At 28.2% G+C, this 20,625-nt stretch overlaps 1 protein-coding gene across 1 annotated transcript in view; it reads left to right on the plus strand.

Moving 5' to 3' along the window:
- The first annotated feature begins 13,087 nt into the window (after nucleotides 1-13,087).
- Nucleotides 13,088-20,625, plus strand: part of LOC130824141 (uncharacterized) — a 21,565-nt gene continuing 14,027 nt past the window's right edge. Inside the window, exon 1 of the mRNA XM_057689030.1 lies at nucleotides 13,088-13,173. Within this exon, the coding sequence (XP_057545013.1) occupies nucleotides 13,088-13,173 (86 nt within the window). The remainder of the gene's footprint in view (nucleotides 13,174-20,625) is intronic.

Consider the following 20,625-nt stretch of genomic DNA (forward strand, 5'->3'; position numbering starts at 1 on the left):
CCTACTTTAATAACCGCTTTCCGCACAGCTTTTCTTATTTAATCACTAAGGAATGTAATAGAACGGGGAAGTTAACATTTTCTCTGGTTTTTAGATACTTTTAATTCTTCACTTTGGGAAAGAAACTTGGTAACTTTCAATTACTTTCGTTCGTCATTTGGTATTCGACTTCAAGTACTATTTCTTTATCCCCTCCTTGTTATTAATTTTAATCATGTTTTCTTTAATGAATTCTTATTTTGTTGCATTTGATATTTGTGAGTAGTCTCTTAATCTAGGGTTAGATGGAACCCTAGCCATGATGTTGATGATGAATTATTGAATCCCAATCCCTTTTTGTTATGCATAATCCTTGTTCATGCTTGGTTTCTTATGCTAGTTAACTCATGTTTTTTCAATAGAAATCTTGGAAATTGTGGTTAACAATTTATTCATCGCTAACGAAAGTTAGAATCGAATGAATTGCCTTTTAAACCAAGGGCTTGATAATCTTCATGAAAATAGATAGATTTGATTGTTGGATCTTATAGAATACTATGCTCAATGTCATTTATATACTTGATTCCATGAAAATAGGTTTAATAGTATGGGAGTGAAGCTAATAGTCTTCGAGAGGAGTTATTAGTATTCTTAATGATGTATTCGTCCTATTGAACTCGGTTATGATTATTGTAAGGGTAGTAGGATCTCATTGTCATCATATCATGCTAGTGGGGAAATTTATCCCTAGATGTTTTAGTATCATTGATTTACCTTGCTAATTTAATTATTGGTATTCTAATCATTTAGTTAGTTTAGACATATTTTCTCCAAATTTGTGTGTTACTTAGGATCACATGGTAGCCGGAAAATAATCATTTACTACATTGTTTCCTGTGGATTCGACCCTAACTGCTGCTATACTAGTTGCATATTAGGAATTGTTTGGTAGTACATAAACGACCTATCAATACTAAAAATAAAATTTTTACGTCATACATTATACTAAAAAACTTGAAAATTTTCAAGTGTCATAATTAAAGAGCGTTTGCCAAATAAAATTCATTTTTTGGCTGAAGAAAAATGACATGTTATTTGATCTTGACCAATATTTTTACCATTAAAGTATCTTTGACTAGTATTTATTTATGATTCAATTGAGTAAACTATAGAATATAATATACTATATAATATATTATTGATAATTTCCAAAATTATAGAGTTAATTGCATTGAGTGTTTCTACTGCATAATATTGCTAAAAATAACATACATTACCCACGTTTCAACACTTGTAGACTATATACATGAATTCAAGGAATGTAGTAACAAAATCTCCACAATGGAGGATCAATGTATTAGAAAAATTACTGGTGTTAAATACACTTTAGAAAATAAAAGATGCTTTATTCAGGTGAATTAATCAAATCAATGAGCACTGTTTTTCTACCATAATGATAATTCATCTTTCCAATTTACATCACAAAATTATAACCTTAACATGGAAGATATCATAACAATTCCCCATAATCAATCCATATAATTATGTTTATTTGTCGTTCAGGTAATAATAATCAATCCACCCAAGGTAATAATCTTATTATAAATATATTTAATTATTTATTTACTAATTATTAATTACTAAATCGCACAGATTACAGATAAACTATCAGATAAATAAATATAGCTAAGCTCGATTGATAGAGTAATGATCACAACCAAATTATACTTGGAATTTAAGTTGTTATGCACAATGATCCTTATGAACAATTTGGTAAACAAGATCAATAATATAATTTTACAGCCTGTCCTTGCCCAATACATCTTGTCCTTATAACATGCCAAAAGAAATAACAAATTATTTGAAATTTAAATAGTTTTTATACTATTATATATAACAATATTAGTAAAATACGCTATACAAATTTGAATTATATTCTATTATAATAGATAAATAAAAAAATCAATGGAAGTAAATAAAGTTTTTAACTAGCTAAAAAACTATTTATCGAATTCATTTTGGCTTTTAACCAACTGAAAGGCCAAAACACAAAACCCAATAAAAAATAATCAAAAGAAACAAAAGTATATTAATTAAGTTAGGTGGCTATATATGGTTACCTTGTGTATGAAGTACTTTATCTGTTTCAAATTACTTGCTTTTAACATTAGAAATATTGTACACTAGTATAAAACCCGTGTAGTGTACGGGTTTTTTAGTGTAAACATCTATAAAAAAAATTAGATTTTTAAAACAATAGGGAATATATATATTAACCTTATAAGTTTAATTTTTTAATTAAAAGCATAATATATATAATTGATTGAATCCAAACTCAAGTACATCCTCTCATCTCAAGGAAAAAATCATAATATATGTTAGTTAACTTTATCGATAATCTCATTTATTGGTGCTAGTATTGCCCTCTCTTTATTGTATGCACTATCCTTTTTATTTCTTCTGCTATTAAAATAGAAATCAATAAAGGTACGGTGAAATTTGTATTACTCATACATAAGATTATTTTTTTAACATAATTACAATTGAAGTGTATAGAAATAGTGTTGAAATTAATTTAAAAGATTCTATGCAAATAATATTGTGATTTATTTTATTTTGTATATTATTAAATACATAAAACTGTGTTTTTGTTTAGTGATTTGTTTCATATAAGTAAATATAAATTTTCTTTAAATGCAATTTTGTTTCAGCCAATAAATAATTGTTATCCAGTAAATATAAATTTCTCAAATTCAAGATTATTTAGTATATCAATTAGAAAAACAATTTATGTAAATTTGTCTCGGCCAATAAATAAATGTTACCCAATAAATGCAATTTTGCCTCAGCCAATAATTAGGAACAAATATGGCAACCATCTATTAAAACTAAAAATTAATTATACTACAAAATTAAAATGTTGTTTAAGATAATCAGAGATTTTTGTGTTTTGAAATGCTAATAATATTATTCTAAAAGACTTCATGCAAATTATATTGTAGTTTATTTTATTTATAATTGTTTTGAAGATTCTATGCAAATTATTTTGTGATTTGTTATGTTATTTAGTATATTATAAAATGATTTTAATTAATGCAAGTGTTTATCAATTATCAATTAATTTATGCAAATTGGTCTCATCCAATAAATAACGATCAACAAAACAATCAAGGCAAATTTGTCTCAATTAGTAAAAAGGGAAATACAAATGACAAAAAAATTTTATAAGTGCAAGTTTTTTTTATTGCAAAAACCATAGTTAATTATCCTTCAATACGTGCAAAACTATATTAGGTAATAAATTACAAACAATGCAAAATTTTTACTAATAAGCATTCACCCAATAAAAAAATTACACATGGCAACATTATGTTGAACTACCATTTGTTAATTTACATCAAAATTATTAGTTTGTATGATGATTGGACTAAATAAAAGGTCAAACGTTACAAATATTTTGAAACTAGTATTTACTTTCCCCGTTACCTAATACTTATTACATTTTTTTTACAAGTAATTTAATGTACATTTGATACTTCTTAAACATCTTTATTTTGATCAAACGAAAAAGTATGAAAACTACATGTTAAAACTAAATTAAAAAAAAAAATCGCATATGACTATAATATTTCTTAGACACGAGTCAAAATTATCCAAATAAGATTAAAAATAATAGGATTAATATTAAAACGCATCGAGTATTCATAAAGAGAGGAAGTACAACCTTATTCTACGCCGCAGAATGATTGTCGAACCATCAAAATAAAAACCCAAATAATATTCCTATCAAAAAAATAAAATTTATATTCATCATCATCATCATCAATCATCAATCATCATCACTATTTCTACAAAACTAATTTCCTTTTTCTATTTTCTCTTACATATTCCTCCTATTTATCTCTCTTTTATCTCTCCTAACAAGAGTTTTCTTTCAACAAAGCTTTTGTAAGATAGAGAATTAAGGAGTACTAAAATAATTGTTGTTAACAAAAAAAAAAAAAAAAAAAGAAAAGAATGGGGAATTGCGCAAACAAGCCATTGACTAGCGAAGGAGAAGGTCCAGCACCAGAGCAGAAGGGTGTGGATGAGGTGAGTAGAGAAATAGAAATGGATCAAAACAAGGTAATTGCTCATGCTCACCATCCTACCAAGCCTCCATCTCTCGCTCAAATGTTAGAGGTCAATTTTTATTTCTATTATTATTATTATTATTATTATTATTATTATTATTTTAAAAAAAAATAAAAAGATTTTAATTGCACCAAACAAAACCAATACAAGTTACAAAAACTAGGATTCAGCCCAAAGTACAAATACATCAGCATGAAATAAGAGCCCACCTTTTAGAAAGGGTTGCTTAAGCCCACTTATTATTATTATTATTATTATTATTATTATTATAACTTATATTTTATACTTCTTTAAATTGAGAGAAAATATCTCATTTTTTTTTTTGGTAAATTCACTTTAGATGTTTTATTTTTTTATTGTTTTTATTTTTTTTATTGATTTACCCTTAAAATTCTATATGACCTATTATTTAGAGTGATTCCTACCTTTTTAATAAAAGTATTTATGTATGTCAAATCAATATGAGATATTAAGCGTGAATTGAAGGGAGTTTGATTATGAATAAATTTTACAAGAATTTCATAAAATATAAATAAATTTTATAAGAAGTTTGTTGGCAGTGGACAACAATCCAAAATTTTTTTACACCTTTTTTTTTTAATAAAATTATACTTTGTGTTATTGACTATATTGTCTTATTTGAGTTGTTATATTATTTATCAGTTATTGTTAATTTTTCTGTTATTCTTAATTTATATTTTAAAATATTTTCAATTGAAATCTTAATAGATTTGCTTTAATGTAAATTTAAGATATTTTATAATTTTTAATCAAATACAATTTGAAATATTTACAATTAAATATATGCATTGACAAACAAAAATTCTAAATATGAGAAAATATGAGAAAAAACCAAGGCAAGGCAACTAACAATACTTTTCGAGGTTTTTTGATTATATTATACGGAGTAAGTGATTTGATTTATTTCTCTGAACATAAATAAAGAATGTTCAAATTGGATTTGAATGAAAGGGTATGTATTCTAGTTTGATTAGCTTTTTATGGGATACTAATTAGGAAAAAAAGTATACTTATCGAACCTAAATTAAGTATTTTTAATTTAAAACTTTTTATTACCCTTTTTATTTTTACTATGATTAAATCAATTTGAATATAATAAATAAGAAAGTATATCAAAATGTAAGAAAACTTCATATTATCATTTTGAGCAATTAAATAGGAAAGAGGGAATATTATTTTTGAGAGATTATTTAAGATAGTATTGTGCCAAATTCAACTACTCATTTGCACATGCTTGTCCATATTTCAAATCAAGTAGGGTTTCTTACTTGAATTATATTCAATCATTAAGCGTTACTATAAAAGGGAAATACAAATATTAAATTCTTTACAAACTTATACTCCTATGATATGACTAAAAAACCAAAAAAGAAAAATAAAAAAAAATAAATGAAAGAAAAAAACTTATACTGCAGGATCCAAATCACCATTATCGTAATTAGTTGGTGTCTAAAATAATCTTTACATCGAGACGAATCAAATAAAATCCCACTTGATTATGTTGTAAGTTATAGAGTAAAAATTAATTACAAATTAAAGGAGATAAATGAATAGTGCAAATATTTCCAATGTTACGAGTAAATTGGAAGGGAGGAATTAATAAATAATATTTTGATTATAATTTGAAACACAGGAAAAAAAATCATCATAATTGCAAAAAATGTACCGACCTTCACGTTTTAGAAAGGAATCTCATTATTCTGTAAATTAAAGTTCACCTAAAGCCAAATGGAAATTTAATGTCAATTAAAGTTCACATAACTAAAAGCAATTTGGCTTATAAAATACCCAAATTATAATTTTAAATAGAGAAATATAAAATTTTAATACATATATTTAGTATATTTTTTATAATTTATATAATTATGAAGATTAAGTCTCGACTTATAATTGAAAAATATGCATAAAAATTAAAATTTTAATCATGCCTAAAGTGATAACTTCAAGGAATCATTAATTCATTTTCGTTTTTGAAAACGAGGCTATATTAGAGTTCGAACAATGTGTTTCAAACTCCAATATTGTCAAGATCGAATGTATGAGGTTTTGTGACAAACAAATTAAGCTATCAGTGATATCGATGTTTGTAGGAGAAAGTAATGCAATAAAACGACACAAAAATTTAACGAGGTTCACCCAACTTAGGCTACGTCCTCCGGTGTGTAGTATCTCTTATACTATCAAAGGAGTTCAAATAACTCTCAAATATGGAGAATTACAATAGAGAAGAGATATAGGCTAGTATTTGGCTTGGGGTGTATTTTGTGGATGATTACAATGTGTGAATGATAGCTCTCTATTTATAGGAGAGATCTCACTAAATAACATTAAGTACATTAAAACTATAAATAAATGATAATGAAACATCCCCAAGAACTTGAAAAGTCAAAAACAGCATCCTAGATGCATCAGAGACATCGCTCGACCAAAGCAGAGGCTCACTCGGTTGAGCAACCTGGTCGAGCGGGCTACAGAAAGTTTCTGGTTGCATTCTGTCTACTCGCTCGACCCATCCTGAGCTCGCTCGGTCGAGCAAGCTGGTCGAGCTGCCATCAGAAGGCTTATGACAGTATTGCATAGTAGAACATCTTGAATTAAACCTTTTCACTTCTTCATTAAATCCCATAACTCCCATGAATAACTCATTAATTCATAATTTAATCATCATGATAAACCACAATCATCAAGACTCATCTTAATACACTCATTCATGACATACTTATGGGATTCCATCCCAAGAGTCACCACATGAATGCACGCATCAAATGTGCACTCAAGTCACACCATTCATAACAGTTTTAAAATATTTTCTAATAATATTTTTGATTTAATAAATAAAAATTTTATAATGTATTTTTTTGTCATCCACATGTTTTATATTATGATTTAATTACAATCTGAACCTTAAAACTAATTTTTTAATTATTATAATTAAGTTACGTTGATAAATATATACTTAAAAGTCTTATAGTTCTGTTTAATTTTAGTTCACATTTTTTATAGTTTAATATATTTATTTTATGATTTTGAAACGTTATTGTAGACCATGGGTAGTTTGATGTCTTATCTTACTACAAGGATAACATAGTATGACATTACAATGTTATCATCAGTCATCACCTTATCACTTTTGTATGTATTAGGGCATCAATTATTGAATTTTTTTTTCCATGTTCCTTTAAATGTCAAAATAAAATATTTATTTTTACAATAATGTTAAAACTAACCATTAAAAAATGAGTAAAAGTTTTAATGTTAAGAATAGAAAAGTTTATACTACTTTCTTTGATCATTATTGATGTTCCTAAGGGGCTATAATAGGAGATACTATTGTTATTGGTACAAAAGTTCCTATAAAAATGAAAAATTATTGCGAAACTGATTGCAAAAGAGGAGAAATAAACCACATTAAAGTGGTAAATGTTGGAGTGAACTAGAAAAGGTTGGGTAGAGCCGGACATGAATTAAGAAAAATTAAATCTTGTAAATGGTGAATATATTACATTATTGAATAATAAAGTTGAACGGGAAAATTAAGGACATAATAAGCATTAAAAAATATTAAAATAAAGTTAGTGGAAAAAAGATCATGACCATACTTATTAAAATAATATGTTTAAATAAAGTGAATATGAAACATGTAAGGACTATAAGCAATATAAAAATGTTAAAATGAAGTTATTTGAATATATATGACCATAAACATTAATAAAATAATAAAATTAGAATGAGCAACATTTATTATATCCAAAATTTATAAAATAAATATAAAAGTTTTTTTTAGTGGAACAACAAATAACACGTCCCTAAATCATAAATAGAAATATTATTAATAAAGAAACAGAGGGAATATTACTTAATGATTGTTTCATTACTAGAGCTGTTCAAATGTGACTCGACTCGAAAAATTGACCGAAATCGAAAGTAAACTTACTCGAAAATGTGTTTCTTTTTTAGGTTTATCGAACCGACGCTATCCGAACCGAAGTTGTACCCGAACCGATTGACAACCGAAAATGGGATAACTGAACCGTGCTGCGACCGATTTTTGTAACCGAAATTAACCGTTAACTGAGATTACCCAAACCTAATAGTGACCGACCCGAGTCATATCCGAACCAAATCATGCTCGAAATCGAACTCCATCCGGCTAAATCCGATTTAACCCGAACAAATTTTTAATCGAGCTACTATAAATCTGAATCAATTTTTTACATAGAAGTGTGATCGACTCATATTCAATCATATCATTAGTTAATCTAATAAAATAATTGATATTTTAATAAATTAAATTTTTTAAATACATGGTTTCATATATTTAGACTTAATTATTGGTCAATGTTTATTTATTCACTTTTAATCAAATTAGATGAAAATGATAGTTATTTAATTTTAATTTATAGTCAAACAAGTAAAAACAACAAAGTAATAATTACTAATTGATTTGCATTTTTTCTATATCGCTTTAAGTAGAGGGAATCTTATCATCAATAAAAAAATGACTAAACACTTAATCTGACATTGACTCGATTGATATTAATTAGTAATTCGTAGTCGAATTCTACTTGAGAAATACCCAAACCCGATCTGTACCTGGTAAAACCGAATCAGTTATTAATCGATGACAACCTGAGACCGGTTGACACTCGACTTGAACTTTAACCGACACCGAATCGATGCTAACTCGATAGCTTGAATAACCGATTTTTCAACCGAACCGTGACTAATCGACTCGACCCGAGTGTGACCCGTCGTAACATGCATTCGAAAATAATCGATCTAAAATACAACCGAACCAAATAACATTCATCCAAAATCGATCCGATTATCCGAATAAACACCTCTATTCATTACACTTGAAAATAATCAATGGTTGAAAAAATAATAGGAGTAAAAAATTGGCTTAAAAAGTCATATTTACTTTGACAGAAATTACATAAATTCTTCTCACACCATTTTTTTAAAAAATAATACTTGGTTAATTCTTGTTGACCATACCAATACACAAGTCTCTTAAATCTTAATTTTGGTTAATTCTTGTTGACCATACCAATACACAAGTCTCTTAAATCTTAATTTTGCAATATTTTCCCTCTGTAACTCTTATTTTACAAATAGTGTAAAATAGGTAAAATTTAGTCACAAAGAAAATAGGTTGGAGAATATGATAAAAAAAACAAATTAAGGATATAAATGAGTGATTAAATAAACAGAGAGTATAAGTTTGTGAACGAAATCAAAAGAAATAAATTAGAATCATTACCATAAAAAAATATTACAAAATTAATAGGACAGACTGATATAAAAACTATTAATTAGATCGATTCTAAAGAGGAAGCTTCCTCCTAAGTTCTAATATATATTAGTTAGAACAAGGGGATCTTAGTTAGGAATCTTCCTTTAATGTTCCATTGATTGTATATGTTGAGTTTTAATAAATATTTTAATTGTGAAAGGTTCAGTAATTTATGAGTAGAGATATTTATTTGAGTCAGATGTTTTAGGCTAAGGTAAATTGAATCTTTTGTTCATAATGGTATAGGAGTAGACATACTAGTTACCTCTTTATTTTCTTGTTTGAATTGTCCAGACTCATTTTTTAAATTGTAACAATTAGAAATGTCATTTGAACTATGATTAATTTTTAAAAATGTATTCCTTAATAATCATTTTTATTTATAGGATGATGGAAAGAAGCTGGAAGCTAAGGGACCCACAAAGCCAGCCGAGGAGAAGGAAGCCGTCAGAGCCAGCAAAACTTGAGGAAGTAGCCAAAGAATTGTGGTTGTTGAGCCAAAGACAGAACATACTCCAAAGCTGACTGTTTTGTATTTTGCGTATTTTGCTCGACCTGGCAGCCTTCCCCTTCGAGTCAAGCAAGGGGTCGAGTTGCATCCAGCGACAGCCCCTGTTTTGTATTTTGCGTATTGTTACGGCAGTTTTGTGAGGGTTCTGGAAGAACTACATTGTTATTCTTTGTAATACAGTCAAACTAACAACCATCGAGAATATAGCCCACATTGGGTGAACCTCGTAAATCTTTTGTATTTTTGTTTATTGCTTTATTTCTTATTGTTTTCATCCTAATTCATTGAAGAAAGTTGTTTCATTATATATATAAAACACTCCTACCATTGATCTTGGGTATTGTATGAATAAAGTTAAATCATTGTGCCCTAGAGTTCTTATTTCAATTAAGTTTACAATTGAAAGTGTAAACAAAAATTACATAATGTACTACTGCTAAACCAGTGGCGTAAATTAAAAATGGACTTAGTTTAAAATATTTTTAGTGTGCATCTTTTTTTGATTTTTCATTCACAAGTCCACGTTCTTCAGTCCACTTAATTATACCTTCTAACTTAAACTTTTAATGTAGACTCAACTCCTTTTAAGTAATGATATTCAAAACACATATTAATTAAGCAAATAAATTAAGTAATTATATTTGGTTGTTTAAATAGGTCCAAAATCATATTAGATATAAAGTGGTTAATTGTTAAATAATTCAAGTCTAAAATATGTTGAAATAAGTTGACTTAAGTTAAACATCTTTATAAGATAAGATTAAATAAAAAGGTATGTTTTACACGATTTATAACTTGATATTTGAATGAGTAATTTACTTGGTAAACAAGTTAATACTAATTATAGGTTTTCCTATAATTATGGAGTTGTTTTTACCTCACCTAAAAAAATAGGAAGAATAATTCAAATGAAGCTAAAATCTAGAAACTTTATGTGGCTTATTTATTTCGGTTGTTTTTGTTTGAATTATTCAAAATTCAATGCTTGGCATGAGTATTAACGTAGCACCATATCAAAGATTTGAAAGAGCTAAAAATAGCAACAAAAACGTGTGTTGAACAAGTCATAGTGGAGCGTCAGATTTTACTAGATGTCCAAGGCTTTGAAGACTGGTTTAGCATAACCAGTTGGCGAAAATAAAGGAATGAAGTTTCATTTGTTTGAAAGGCTATGTTGGAGGCGTAACATATATATAAGAGGCTTCATTTAAGTATTAAGAGAATTGCAACACATCTTACGAAATAGCTTTCTACTTACTTTGAGCTTTAATATTCAAAAAGTGTTGTAAAATTTAATTCATCTAACTTTCTCATTTGTAATAGATTTTAAAGTAAAGAGAGTTAGAACTTTAATTTCATCTACGCCTAAAGCTTGGAATACTTTTTAAAGTGTTCATTTTGTTTTCTCTTTTGTGAGATTGGGATTAAAACTTTTATTAAGAGAACTTGTAAGACGTTCTTCAAGGAGAAGAACATGGTGAGAGAAGATAGAGAGAGATCTTCTTTGCAAAGGCGTTGAATCCTAAGGGTTGGAAAAAAACCCATAGGCGGGGAGTAGGCTATTGATAGCCGAACCTTGTTAACAAATCCTTGTTCTTATTTAAATAAATTTTTGCATTTACTTCTTAGATCTATTATTCGAACTAAAACAGTTGCAGAAAACTGTCTTGAAAGGTCTCCCAAGCTCTTGAACTTACCTTCTAGAGAAAAATTTTAAAAAGGCATATTCTCTGTTGACCCCCCTCTAGAGAATATTCGATCTGCTATAAACCTTCATTTAAATTTAAGTTGGTTCACATTACTTTAGTGTACACTAAAATCATATAAGACAAATTCTAACCTGTAATGTAACAAAAATAGACCAACAAATAAAAACAGAATAACCTATAATGAAGATTAAATAGCGTTACAACTGTGCTTAAAAAGAAAATATCATATATGAGATTGGAGTCTTGTCTTAATAAGAGCAAAAACTGCCATCCTCAAACCAGACATTGAGTTCGATTCTTTTGCAGTTTCTTTGTTTTTATTCCTCAGCCCATCTTATAATAAAAAAAATGAGATAAACTTTAATCATGAGCGCATCTTTTGCATTAACATTAAGGGGGTGTTTGGTATGACAACTTAAAATGTAATGGAAAGGAAATGTATAAATAGAGGTAAGGTAATGGTAAGTGGTGTTGTTATTATTTGTTTGGTATGAAGAGAGCAAAGGGAATAAGTTAAGGCAATTCGTTACACCACTATTAAGAGCGGTAAAAAATTAAAGGATTCTATTTCCTGAAAGTAACGTAAATGATTACTTTAGAGTTGAAACAAATAATATGTAACGGTTTGAGTTAGGCGTTTCCATTAGTGACCTTCAAAAGTGGATAGCAAACAAGCCCTAAGCCTATTTTCTTATATAGTATTAGTCCGTTTTGCATTCCAACTACAATACACAACTTTAAACTTTTCAAAAAAATCAATCAATAAAGAAAAAAGAAGTTTTATAAACCGTAATTAATTCCACGGACGAAGCCAGAATTTTGAATTAGGGTTGGGACAAATTATCAATATACTTACATATTATTTACTATATAAAAACTAGTTAAACTATGAAAATTTTAAAATCAAGTAGACTAAAATAAACTTAAAACATAGTAAAAGTTATATTTAACAAAGGGAGTTGAAGCTTCTCTATAATTATCCCTTTTGAAAAAAAGCTAAGTGTTTAATATTTGTCTAGTAATTTTCCAAAAAAAAACTATTAAAATTCAAATAGCAAAAATATAAAAACACACTAAAAATGATGAATGTGAAATTATGAAAGATAAAAAGTAATAACATTATATATAAATTTATTAGTCATTGAAAAATCTAATAGTTTTGTTTGATCCCTTAACTTTAGATGACAAATGTGTTACTGACACCATTGAGTTATAGTTATATTTGTTTTAATTTTACATTCTATATAATATATATCATAATTAGTAAGGGGGTCAAAGTCAAAAATACAAATAATTGAATTTTCGGCCAGGAGAGCCCGGCCTCCCCCGGCCCCCATGTAGATTCACCTATGATTAAATAGGTAAAGGTAAAGGACACACCCAGACCTAGTATTCCGCTGAAGGCAGGGTATTGGTAGGGGTTTTTTTTCCTGAAAGATGCGGCAAACCATACTTGTTCTCGTCAAGGATGTAGTAAAGAGGATGTGTGCAGTCAAGGAATCCCCAGCTAATACCTGCGCTCAGTAGGGATCGAACCCCAAATACTCATCTAGATTCGCCTATGATTAGGTCCGACTAAATTAATATAAAAAGATTGTTGATTTGATTTAGAACAACGACTTTATAACTTGTTTTTTCTTTAGGTAAAGACAAATCTTTTTTTTTTTTTGCAGTTTCATCAAGATGATCTTTAAAATGGTATAATTGGTACCTGTAGCTCTTGGTCAAAAGAAACTTTAGGCTAATATCTTCCTTACCTATGCTCAATCAATGACCTTTTATGCAGTTTGTTACTGCAATTACATCTTGTTACAACTAGGATCGAAGTAAGGATTTTTTTTTAATATTTTTTAATAGGGGAACTAATAAAGTACAACAAAATATTAAACCCGTGCCCCTCAAAGAGGAGGCAAAGAAGATAATACATGCAATTAATTAAACTCCGAAATATAAAATATCTAGCAAAAAAAGATGAATGATACCAAGACCACATCAGAAAAGTTACTTGCATGCAATCACAACACTATAGGGCTGAGCCACTAGAATAGATATTAAAGAAATAGGTAACAAAAATAAATGAAAAATTGCATATGGTAATCCTGAATTTTCGGCTTTTCCATGTGGTAAACAAACCTTTTTTAATCAACATGACGATCTTAACCTTCTAATTTTTTCCAGTGCTAGATAAAATAAAAGTTTTTTTTTGTTAACTTTACGCTATTTTTACCCAACGTAATGACATTTTTTTCAAAAAAAACGCCTTGAACACCCTAATTGACTACATATTTTGAAATTCAATAAGTACTTAATTTAAACAAAAACTTAACATTTTGTCAACCATATGGAAAAATTTGAAGTTCAAAGTCACCATGTAGATTCAAAAGAAAATATGTGAAAAAGTAAAAACCTCAAGGTTACCACGTGGAAATTCACAAAATAAATGAAGTAAATAATTTAAATATATATCTAACAAGGATAGAAGGAAATAAGTGAAAGGAAATTATCAAAATACCTACTTGACATATCCTAAACACCTATTTGACACATCCAAACACTTCTTGTTATATGATGAACTCGTAGGAGATATACCAAAAATCCTTACTTGACATACCACAAACCCTTACTTAACATAAATAAAGTTCTATTTCCATACCATAAACACCTACGTGACAGATCATAAATCTACTTGACATACCATAAACATCTACTTGATATACCATAAACATCTACTTGATATACCATAAACATCTACTTGATTTAGTATAAACTCCTGATAGACATATCCTAAACACCTAATTAATATACCATAAATCTGCAATTGACATATCTTAAACCCCTATTTATAAGAAACTAGGATAGAAATCCGTGCAATGCACGGATTTTTAAATATGTTAATATGTTAATGAAATTTCAGATGAATGAAAATATCAAATGAAGGTGCGTAATAAAGTATTTACATATGTATATTGTAATTAAAAAAGAATTAAATATAAAGAAACAAAAAATAGACTGTTAATAAAGAGTTTATAGGTTTTGAAACACATCTTTATATACTACATTCTCAGTACAATGACGTATTTCACCATCCTTGTCACATATGAGAATTCTTAGTTTTTTCCTGCTAGTCACTATTTTTAGTTGATTGTAGTTTCTGCCATTAAAGTGAAAATACATTTTTATTTTTATAAAGGAATGATTACATTACATAAAATCAAACAATATTTTTAGTTGGTTGATTTTTATTGTAGTATATTTGGTAGCTAAGATATTCTGATTGTCGTCACACAGATTTTGGTTGGCTGATTTTTTGCATTAATTTATTTGTTTCTATAATTGTCATCTGGTCCAAAATACTTCACATTTTTCCTAAAATTCAAAATTGTAATGATGGTAGTCTAACAATGTAAATAACTCATTTTAATGATCAATTAATTTCCTAAATTGCTGTATACTTTTATACACAGTGTAATTTTGTAGTATAATTTTCTAAATATTGTAATTCCAATTACATTGGAATAAATGTAATTTATCTTGTAGTATAATTTTCTACGCGGTGTAATTCTATAGTTTTATCAGACGATATATGATGTTCTACATAGTACGTTATATATTTCCCATTATAATTTTCAAACAGTCCATATACAACAGTGTAATTGGAATAATTGTGATTTATTGCATCCATAAATGTATGAGTTTATCTGAAAATATAAATTTGTAAATATGGTACGTGTAAAATTGCAAATCAGTAAAATCTCATTATAATTTTTTAAACAATGCATTTATATACAACAGTGTAATTGGAATAATTATGATTGATTGCATCCATAAAGGTAGAGTTTTTTCGAAAATATAAAATTTGTAAATATGGTAAGTGTGAAAATGCAAATAAGTGAAATTCTATTTATATCATTCAATGAAAAAAAGACAAATAACATGCTCACAATCAAACTTCTTTTTTACTATTATACAGTAACATTAATAGAATGTATGATTATCTTTACCATTGGGGAGTGTGCATGGAAGAAAATAAGTATTCCTAAAGAGTTTAGGATGAGAAGTTAATATTTGTAATTTCTATATTTAAACTATCTTGAATTTATTTTTGACTTCTACATTTTACATTACCCAGATAAAGAGGTTGTTTCGCTCATTTTTAATTTAATTTCATTTATTTGAGAAACATTTTTAACATCTAGGCCAAACATTTAATAAATTATATGTTTTTATTAATTAAATTAATTTATATGCTTTTATCAATTAAATTAATTTATATGCTTTAAATTCCCATGTCAAAATTGATTTGGTTGATCTAAACTAAAGTTGTTTATGGGTGGACTACACTTTAGGCTCGATCCATCCGACTCGAAAAATGGGCAGGTTTGGACAACCTTTTTCAAAAAAATAAAAAAAAAAATTAGACGGGTAATATCTGTCCGCCAAGATAAAGGGGCAGGTAACACCAAAAAAATACCCGCGTGTATACCCGACCACCCCTTTAGTTTAATATATTAATTATTAAATAATAATTCTATTATTTTTTAAATTGCTCTAATCTACTCATCTATTGTTGAGTCTACATTAGTAAAATTACCCATTATATAAGAATTACCCAACTTAGTTTAATCTCCTATTAGTATTCTAGTCTACTCATCTACTGTCTACAATACATCACCCATTTACCTTGTGACTTAGGCTTTAGTAAAACATAGGTTTTTTTAGACTACATTCAAAGTTCAAACTCCAAGCCAACTTTGCTTAGTATTTTGAGATTCTATGTAACATTTTTGATAATGAATCGTATTATTTCAATTATTATTAAGACTTAATTTTATAATTTGTATTGTATTTTAAATTTTTATATAAGAAATGTTCGTTTACCCACGAGTCCCGCGCTAAGTAATTGGAAGGGTAGTGAAAAAAAATATGCTCACATTAGGCTTTTGAATATGTGAGATTGGGGGTAGATTTTTAAGGTATTACCCGATTCGCTACCCACCCAAGCCCGCCCATAAAAAACTCTAATCAAAACCATGAAAACTCGATTAGTATTTAATATTTATTATTATATTATATAATCATAAAGTTGAAAAATTGATTGAACTACAACTCAAATTAAGATTTAAATTGACTAATTATGTGAGTCCGTCTCATGATGAGACAGTTTCATACAAAACAATTCGCTGATGTTAAGCACGAGGAGGAGGAACACTTGGTCCTAAACATTAGATTCCTACAATTGGACTTGGAGAAGGAGCAGCATAACATGGGGTTGTATTTTGGTTTCCGACAATTGGGGTCAGAGAAGAAGGAAAAAATGGGCTCGGATGAGGAGGAGGAATGCTTGGGCCATAATACTGGATTTGAACTCTAGAAGAAGGAGAAAATTTGAAAAAACTAAGACAATTAGACAACTTATGTCCTAAAATAAGCTCCGTGAAAACTTATTTCCCAAAATAAGCGTCCATACATCCAGACCAGTGCTTTGGATAAGTCGCTGTTAGTAACAGCGAGAGAAGGAAAAAAAAAATTAAAAGACTTAAGTCGCTGTTACTAACAGCGACTTAAGTCGTTTTATTTTTCCAGTTTCTTCTTCTTCCTCATTTCAGTTCGCGTTTTTTTGCTTCATTCGACATCTCCCTCGTTTATTCTCCATTAAAATCACATTCAATCTTTCAACTAAATTCATCAAAGTCGAAGTTGGTACCACTAATTTGTTGTATAATCTTCCTACATCGAATTAAGGTATTTTTTTCTGATTTTTTTCAATTTTTGGAAAATTAGGGTTTAGTGAATTTTAATGAACTTTCCCATTAATGTAGGTTCATATACTTGCAATTTACTAATTGTTGTTGATCTACAGTTTATTGAGGTACGTTTTTATTTGGTGTTGTTGTTCAACTTGTTGTTGAATTGTTGCAATTGTTTCAAGTACGAATTTACTAATTGTTGTTCAATTTTAAATGTTTCTATTTGGAGTTGATTTTAAAATGTATGTCATGTATAGTGGTCATTTAGAATTAAGCTCTACGAATATGTCGAATGTAGTTATTATTTGCCTTGATCTTCATAATTATCCATACAACTTACACTTTAAACATTTCATTAATACTTAAGTCTTACTGCAGGCACAGGGCATTGCATCAGTCATTAGCTCCTCCCAAGAGGAGCCCGTACGGGAGATTGCCCAAGGCATACTCCGAGGGACGCAGTTTCAACAATTCATTCCGGAATTGGCTGTGCCCGACACCACTATGTACGAGTGCGGTTCATCTCCTCATCATGCCGACGTTCATCTTGAGGAGGTTGACTTAACGTGCCCGGACTACGGTGCCGGGTCCTCACAGGGTGCGACATCATCACACTATCAATCCCCTCCCCTACCCGAGCGTCATGCGACTGCATCTTACTATCGTAGGAGGCGTCGTAAACCGTCACAATTAGACAGGGAACAGGAGAAGGATTAGCATTACAATAGTTTTTGTATATTTTGAAGATTAGTGACATTTTGTATATATTCAACACTTGTACATATTCAGAATTTGTAACATATTGACTTTTGTGTATACTTTGTAATATATGTGTACATGTATATATTTTAATCGTATTAGCATACGTTTATTATCGTTGCCTTGATGTTAAGTACTCAGACTTTTCGGCGATGAATCATTCCGCCAAGAATGAAGTATGAATTTAATCAAAAACAAACAACCAATCATATTCAAATAGGGATGTTGCTATCGGACATTCAACACAATTGCAATCATGTTCAACAAATTCATATCAAATTACATACTTCATTCGTTAAGTTAAACTACCGTCGCTAACTAACAAGGCTTCTTAAACTTTCTCATAATCCTTTCAGTCTCTTCTTTCCTATGCGCCATATCATCCATTTGTCTCTTTAGATTAAATACCTCATCTTTGAGCTCTTTTTTTTTCCTTTTCAAGCCGTATTATTAACTCTCTCTGCCATTTCGTACCCTCCGGAGCAATCCATCTAAAGTATGTGCATCCTAATCCGTCAACCAAGTAGAAAGGGCAAGCAACAAATTCACGCCCTGGATCAAAGTCGCTCCAATCTGTATTAATCTCAACTTCATAACCACAATCACAAAGCTCTTCAATACAATGCTCCTTTGACATCTACATAATACATATAATATAGTAACGTAAATGAACGTTCAAAAATTATATTAATATTTAAAAATTAAAAGTAAAACTAACATAATAAATAATGTTACCTTTAGAAATTAAGAGAAGAAGAATGATGTAGAATTGATATAATGAAGTATGGGAAATGAAGGAGCTATTTATAGAACATCATTACAACGGCTATTTACAAGTTCCTAACGGCTATTTTTCTAATTAACAACGACTACATTACTTCGTAAAAAAAAAAAATAAATTAAAGGACCTAAGTCGCTGTTAGTAACAGCGACTTAGGCAATTAAAATTTTTTTTTTCCTTCTTTCGCTGTTACTAACAGCGACTTATCCAAAGCTCTAGTCTGGATGTACGGACGCTTATTTTGGGAAATATGTTTTCACGAAGCTTATTTTGAGAAATAAGTTGTTCAAATGTCTTATTTTTTTCACTTTTTCGAAGAAGGAGAAGGACCAGGAAAACATGGGCTTGAAGGACTACCTTTGTCTGCAATATTCCTTGCATCTGTATATCATATCATAGTTAAATAAAATCAGAAAAAATTAAACAGCCTCTCTTGAGAGACCGTCTTTTCTAAAGACGATTTTCAAAAGTACAGTCCATTAGGTTAATTTAAAAAAAAACTGACACGTGCGTGTAAGTGTAATGTGAAAAGTCAAATAAAAATTGGAGTTATAACATTTATTTGGGGTTATAACATAATATATTTGTTGTTATACCAGCATATATTTGAGGATTATAACATAATTTATTTGGAGTTATAACATAATATATTTGAAGCTCTAGCAATAAATAAATAATATATATATATATATATATATATATATATATATATATATATATATATATATATATGTATATATTTGAGGTTATAATATAATATATATGAGGTTATAATAACATATATTTGTGGTTATAACATTATATTTGGGGTTATAACATAATATATAGTTTGGTATATAATGGTTTGTGTTTGAAGGTATAGTATTTTTATAACACCAAATATATTATGTTATAACCCCAAATGTATGTTGTTATAACTCCATATATATTATATTATTACTTCAAATATACAATGTTACAACTCTAAATATATTTTGTTACAACTCCAAATATATTATGTTATGACCACAAATATATATTATTATAACCCCATATATATTATGTTATAACCTCAAATATATATATTGTTATAATTTCAAATATATTATGTTACACTCCAAAAAATAAATTATGTTATAAACCTCAAATATATGTTGATATAACACCAAATATATTATGTTATAACCCCAAATAAATTTTGTTATAGCACCAGATATATTATGCGACTTTTCACATTACACTTACATGTGCGCGCGTCATTTTTTTAAAAAATTAACATAATGGGCTGGGCTTTTGAGACGGTCTCAAGTAAAAATTGTTGAAAATTAAATTACACAAAAGTAAGTTTATTAAAATTATTAAGACAATAATAATCTTAAATCATATTAATATGAATCAACCAGGAATTTTATTTTTGGTTTACTTTGGTTTGAATTTAGTTTGAAAATCTAGAAATCCTAATATTTTGTTTGAATTTAGATTAAAAAATTAAATAGAAATCAACTAATTTTTGCCAAACTTTGAGATCATTTATAATTTTAAATTAAGATATTTGATTTCATTTCTAAACCAATTTCTAAGTGTTAGTGATTAGTTTATTATATTTTATAGTATGGAGAAGACATATTGGTTTAGTTGTTAAAATGAAAAAGATAGAAAAGAGGTCATTTTTCTTTTGTATTAATATTAGTTTTTAATTTAATTCAGTT

This window comes from Amaranthus tricolor, chromosome 9 (assembly GCF_026212465.1).
Source record: "Amaranthus tricolor cultivar Red isolate AtriRed21 chromosome 9, ASM2621246v1, whole genome shotgun sequence".
Lineage (NCBI taxonomy): Eukaryota > Viridiplantae > Streptophyta > Magnoliopsida > Caryophyllales > Amaranthaceae > Amaranthus > Amaranthus tricolor.